At 34.7% G+C, this 6,197-nt stretch overlaps 1 protein-coding gene across 1 annotated transcript; it reads left to right on the top strand.

Moving 5' to 3' along the window:
* Nucleotides 1-1,157: 1,157 nt before the first annotated feature.
* Nucleotides 1,158-6,079, top strand: LOC134229097 (ribonuclease Oy-like; the record flags this gene model as incomplete). Its single annotated transcript, XM_062710810.1, has 8 exons — nucleotides 1,158-1,215; nucleotides 1,530-1,611; nucleotides 3,467-3,522; nucleotides 4,994-5,063; nucleotides 5,343-5,410; nucleotides 5,634-5,747; nucleotides 5,836-5,884; nucleotides 6,008-6,079. Coding segments are annotated over exons 1-8 (549 nt in total), but the record flags the coding sequence as incomplete, so codon positions are not given.
* Nucleotides 6,080-6,197: the final 118 nt, after the last annotated feature.

Genomic DNA, 6,197 nt, shown 5'->3' with positions numbered 1-6,197 from the left:
GTATGGGGACACACCCCCTTGACAACCAGCTGAATCATCTGTATCCATCAATCCCCTCATTTCCAGTCCTTCGGATTCATGAAAAATTCCAGATTTAATGAATGTACCTTTAACTTCAAACAGTTGCTCGATCTTACCTCATGTAAACAAGCAGTCTGACTAAAGCCAGCCCCTACTATATCACTTCGAAGTGATATAGTAGGGGCTGGCTTTAGTCAGACTGTGTAAACAAGCATCATGGCTGCTAGATCTATGTATCAGTTTTTACCTCCCCTTGCTTCCCATCGGTTGTATTATTGCGCGGTAAATTTGAACTAATAAAAACAACACAATTTTACATCCCCAGTTGTTTAATTATTTTAAAATTAAATTATTTAAGGAATGACTCTAATTCTTGGCCAGATTATCGAGTATAATATGGTTTGGGTCAGTTTACGCTTCGCGGATTATAAAAAAGCGTAAACTGACCCAAACCATATTATACTCGATAATCTGGCCAAGAATTAGAGTCATTCCTTAAATAGAAAAGTACTTATTTAATAAAAGCCCCTCTCCTCCAATAAGAACGTGATTGATGCAAGCAGAAAACTAAAAATTCATTGAAAGTCAATTTGGAAATACATGTAGATGCATGTACAAACTCACCGATCTTATTCTATAGCTTTTTTTTAATGGATGTTTATAAAAAAAAAATTTAATTCAACTAAATTTTATTATTGGAGGAAAAAAGCTTCAAGGTTTCTGTAAAAACGTCATAACCTAAACATGTTTTGTTTTGCAACTTTTATCTCTTGGAATTTTCGTCGCGTGACTGTTCACGTATATATGAGACAAATATTCTTATCATAGTTTATCAGAGCTGTATCAAGGTAGGGACATGTGAATCTTTGAAATCAATTTACACATGTCATATTTTTAAGTTTATCACTTTTGAAACATCATCAATATAAAATCATTCCATATCTAAAAATTGCTGAAATATTGGTAAATCGGAATTTGTTTAAGAGAAAGAAAGAAAGAGAGAGAGAGATAAAATGGATGTGTCCATAAACTTAATTTTGGACAGTCCTCCTACGCTAAGAAATAGGAATTTAGCGACCATTAATCTAAAAAAAAATCATATTTAAATCCATATATCAAGACTTCGCTTCTCTATAATTTCAGGAGAAGATCCAAGATGACAATGCTGTTGTTGCTTGTACTATGTTCTACAGTGTATGGAATGAGCATTTTATATCTATACAAATGATTCAATACTTATTTTATTTTAACAATTATATATTCGTCTATATTAGTTGTCCTGTTGGAGTTCCGATGATCTTATATTTATTTTATTGAGGAACCGAAAGGAGGCAATATTTCTAAATGTATATATATATATATACATGTATGCTAATTTATAATTGTCCCCTTTAATAATATCACTTTGGAGACTTTCTTGTTTTACTCGACTTGGAATTCCTAACAGGATACCCCCCTCCCAACTTAAAATTTAGTTTATTCAATGTATGCAACAATGGTCTTTGTAGATATGCGTACTCAGATGAATGGGACATTTTTACGTACACACAGGAGTGGCCTGTAGCCGTTTGCATAAAGGGCAAGGAAGAGGTAATGCATTATTTTAAATGATGAAGAAAAAATGTTAAGGTTTGTTAGAACATTGAAAAAAGTGTGTTACCGGAATGACCTTGACATTTCATGTAAATTCTTAAATTAAGGTCAGGGACTTTGGGCACACACTATGTGTGTATGGCTGTGAGACAACTATAATGTTAAGTGTCCAGTCATTCTTATCTGCATGTGACTTATAAGATATGGACCAAAATAAATTATCAAAGTAATGTCCATACAATGACTTTGACCGTTAAGATACTAGCACTAGTATACAATGAGCCGTGGTCATGACATATAGTGTTCAAAAACAAGAGATGTTTGTAAAACACTTATGCCCCCCTCCCCCCAAATTGGAATTTTTCCACGTCCAAAAGGGCATGGTGCGATTGTACCCAAAACAGAACTTGACCAAGATATTTATCTGATAAATCTGTATACCAAATTTCATTTCAGTATGTGCAACCTCTGCAAATAAAATGCAAATAATTGGAATTTTTTCTAAGTCCATTGGGCATAACTCTGTCAAAAATGGCGCAATCGTACCCAAAACAGAACTTGACCTAGATATTTATCTGATAAATCTGTACGCTAAATTTCATTACAGTATGTTAAGCTGTTGCTAAGAAAATGAACGGAAACTGCAAATAATTGAAATTTTTCTAAGTCTAAGGGGCAAAACTCTGTCAAAAATGGCGCAATCGTACCCAAAACAGAACTTGACCTAGATATTTATCTGATAAATCTGTACGCTAAATTTCATTACAGTATGTTAAGCTGTTGCTAAGAAAATGAACGGAAACTGCAAATAATTGAAATTTTTCTAAGTCCAAGGGGCATAACTCTGTCAAAAATGGTGCAAACGTACCCAATACAGAACTTGACCTAGATATTCATGTGATATATCTGTATACCAAATTTCATTTCAGTATGTTGAACGGTTGCGAAGAAAATGAACGGAAACTGCAAATAATTGAAATTTTTCTAAGTCCAAGGGGCATAACTCTGTCAAAAGTGGTACAAACGTACCCAAAACAGAACTTGACCTAGATATTCATGTGATATATCTGTATACCAAATTTCATTTCATTATGTTCAACCCCTGTGAAGAAAATGGACGGAAACTGCAAATAATTGGAATTTTTCTAAGTCCAAGGGGCATAACTCTAACAAAAATGGTGCGATAGTACCCAAAACAGAACTTGACCTAGATATTCATGTGATATATCTGTATTCCAAATTTCATTTCAGTATGTGCAACGGTTGCGAAGAAAATGAACGGAAACTAAGTGGACCGACAGACCGACCGACAGACAGCAGCAAAGCAATATGCCCTCCCTTCTTTAAAGGAGGGCATAATAACAATTCAGAACTATCTACTGTACTAATCTTTTGTAGAAGGGAACTAGGGATGTAAAATTATAAAAAGATATACATGCGCGGATCTAGAGGGGGAATGGGGAATTTGCAGAGTTATTAAATGTATATACCAACCCAACCAAAAATGCCCTTGGATCACATATCACAGATTTGTGTGAAGTTGGTCTGAAAATTCAAAGAAGTTAATGACTACCCCTCCCCCCCCCCAAAAAAAAAAGGTTTTCAACGTTTGAGGAAGGAGATTATGTCTTTTTTTTAGCATTTCAAGAGATTTCGTGGGTGGGGGTGGGGGTAATTTTTCCTGGGGTGAATCATCGGTCCCTGTAATTTATGCAGTGGAAATTATCCTCATATCAAAAAATCCTGGATCCGCGTCTGCTGATACTACTATTCAGCATACATGTATATATATGGCATGGACCTCATGCCAGATTGACAGCAATGTTGGCATATATTTTTTTCTACTTGACAGCATCACTCCTGTTCTATCCCACAAGGTGTGCAGGGCTGGGGTATACATGGAATGTGGTAATTACCATTTTTTATTTATTATTTTTTTTTATTTGGTACGAGTGATTAAATCCGGTACATATAATTTTGGCAATTTGAACATGTAGTAACTAAGTAATATTCCACAATGACCTATTTTTGGTGTTTGTGTCTCCAAACATATGTCACAGGGATTTTAAGAACCTCGTTTAAGTTTTATAAATTCTATGGTCGTTATAATGACCTTGTTAGCAAATATAACTTAAGCTATCATAACGTCGTATTATGGCTGACTTGTTTCATACTACTTGTTAAGTATTTGTTATGCCCCCGTAAACGAAGTTTCGGGGGTATATAGTTTTTGTCGTGTGCGTCCGTCTGTTTGTCTGTCTAGCTGTATCTCTGTTTGTCCGCAAAAAATTTAACCTTGTCCATAACTTTTGATTTAGTGGAGCTATGGCTTTCATATTTCACATGTATATTCCTTGTGACAAGACCTTTCTTTGGGTTCCACCAAATTTGAACTTTTGACCTTGACCTTGGAGTTTGACCTACTTTTACACAAAAATTCTGAACTTTTACTTTGGCCATATCATTTGAACAGTAGATACCAGGACATTTATACTTGACATATGTATTTTTTGTTGAAAAAGCTTTCATTGGATACCAACAACCTTGACCTTTTGACCTTGGAGATTTCTGTACTTGTGAAAAAACGTTAACCGTGGACATAAATTTTAAACAGTAAGGGACAGAGCTTTCATACTTCATATAATATGTAATCCTTGTAAAAATACCCTTCATTGATACCAAGAACTTTGACCCTTTGACCTTGGAGTTTGACATACTTTTAAAAAGCAAACCTTGAGCATAATTTTTTAAGGGTTAGGGCTAGTGCTTTCATACTTAATATATTTAATCCTTGTGAAAAGACCTTTCATTTGACAGCAAGACCTTTGATCCATTGACCTTGGAGATTGACCTTCTTTTAAAAATTTTTAACCTTGGTCATAACTTCTGAACAGTTAGGGCTAGGGCTTCCATACTTTACATATGTATTTGTTGTGGCAAGACTTTTCATTGGATATCAATTACCTTGACCTTTTGACCTTGACCTTGGAGATTTTTGTACTTATGAAAAACTTTTTACCTTGGCCTACTTCATATTTCACAATTGTACTAGTATTTCCATTGAGAATACCCTGTTTTTGGTACCAATATATTAAATTTGTATTTAAGAAAAGTTTAATCTTTGCTATCATGTTGCCATACGGGGGCATCCGTGTTTCACAAACACATCTTGTTTCTATACTGAATTTGACTACGAAAAGTTCCGTCTACATTATCAATACACAGGGCTCACGGCGGGTATGACGGGTCAACAGGGGGTGCTTACTCCTCCTAGGCACCTGATTTCACATCTGCAATTTATAACACAAAGTGTATCCTTCATAAAATATACATTTTTTCTCCGTTGAATCTTTAACTCAAAATTTAAACTTTTTTGCAGGCCTACAAAGACGGGAACGGAGGGGCCGACAAGCTGTGGAACCCAACCTTTCAATACGGACGCCATTTCGGTATTTATCAAAGAAAACTGAATAATGCATCTAAAAAAAATTGTTTGCCAAAACATACAAAAGTTCGAAAAATCTACGAAACCGTAAAATGTGAGCATCTCTTTGTCACACTCCCAATCTCTTTACTTAATACAGGAACTTTTTTCCTAACACGCATTGTGAAATATGCTGAAGTAAAACACAGTCGGATCTGAAGATTCAAAACTATTTCTGTCTTTGAATTTTTTTGTCATCCACTACCTGTAAACATCAATCATATCAGTGTCTTATTCATTACAGGTGCTTCTTCCTCATTTGAAGATTTTGTGGCCAAACATGTACTCCGACACTTCTGAATACAGTTTCTGGTAGGTCTTGCATACTCAGTACTGCCGAATTTAACCAAAAATCTTAAGTATCCCCTTTCTCCCGAAATACATACACTTTCCTACAAGAGTTTGGAAAACTGTGATTATTTTATCTGGTCATCAAAAATTCAATTTAGTTGTCTAACTTCAAATGGATCAAATAACACCCTCCAAGCAATATTGTTAAAGAAAAAAGAAACGAAAAATGCATTTTTTTTCGCAGGGAACACGAATGGAGTAAACACGGAACTTGCGCCAGCTCACTCAACGTAACTTCTACAGAGTATAGATATTTTTCTAAAGCTCTGGATCTGTATACACGATATAACGGACAAACGTAAGTATCTTTCATTTTCATACGAAACTGACATATACAATTTATCATGAAAATTCACTTTCAGTAATGAACGTTTAATTCCCTTTAGATTATTGGCCAACCAAGGAATTGTACCAAGCCATACCGCGACTTATAATGTACGAAATATTTTTTCGATTTATCTTTCAACACTATGTTTATAAAAGAATAGATATGTATATACATCAATGTAAAATTAAATTCATGAATTAAATTAAATTTGCAATTTTAATTTGCTGCAGATCAAGCCAACAGAGGCCGCTTTGAAGAGAGAACTCGGTGTTAACGCGTTGGTTCAATGCACATATGACCATGTGAGTATTATATTCACAAAACTTCGTCAGCCATGAATCTCGCGAGATATTTTTATGTATTTCGTCATTTTAGACTTTATAGGTGCCAAAAATTCAAATAAAAATGCAGGAATTTCTT

The sequence above is a fragment of the Saccostrea cucullata genome, unplaced genomic scaffold (assembly GCF_032062105.1).
Source record: "Saccostrea cucullata isolate Sc308-1 unplaced genomic scaffold, CSIRO_AGI_Scuc_v1 ctg14798, whole genome shotgun sequence".
In the NCBI taxonomy this organism is placed as follows: Eukaryota; Metazoa; Mollusca; class Bivalvia; order Ostreida; family Ostreidae; genus Saccostrea; species Saccostrea cuccullata.
The sequence above is the reverse complement of the archived record's forward strand: the minus strand, read 5'-3'. Positions and strand labels throughout refer to the sequence as shown.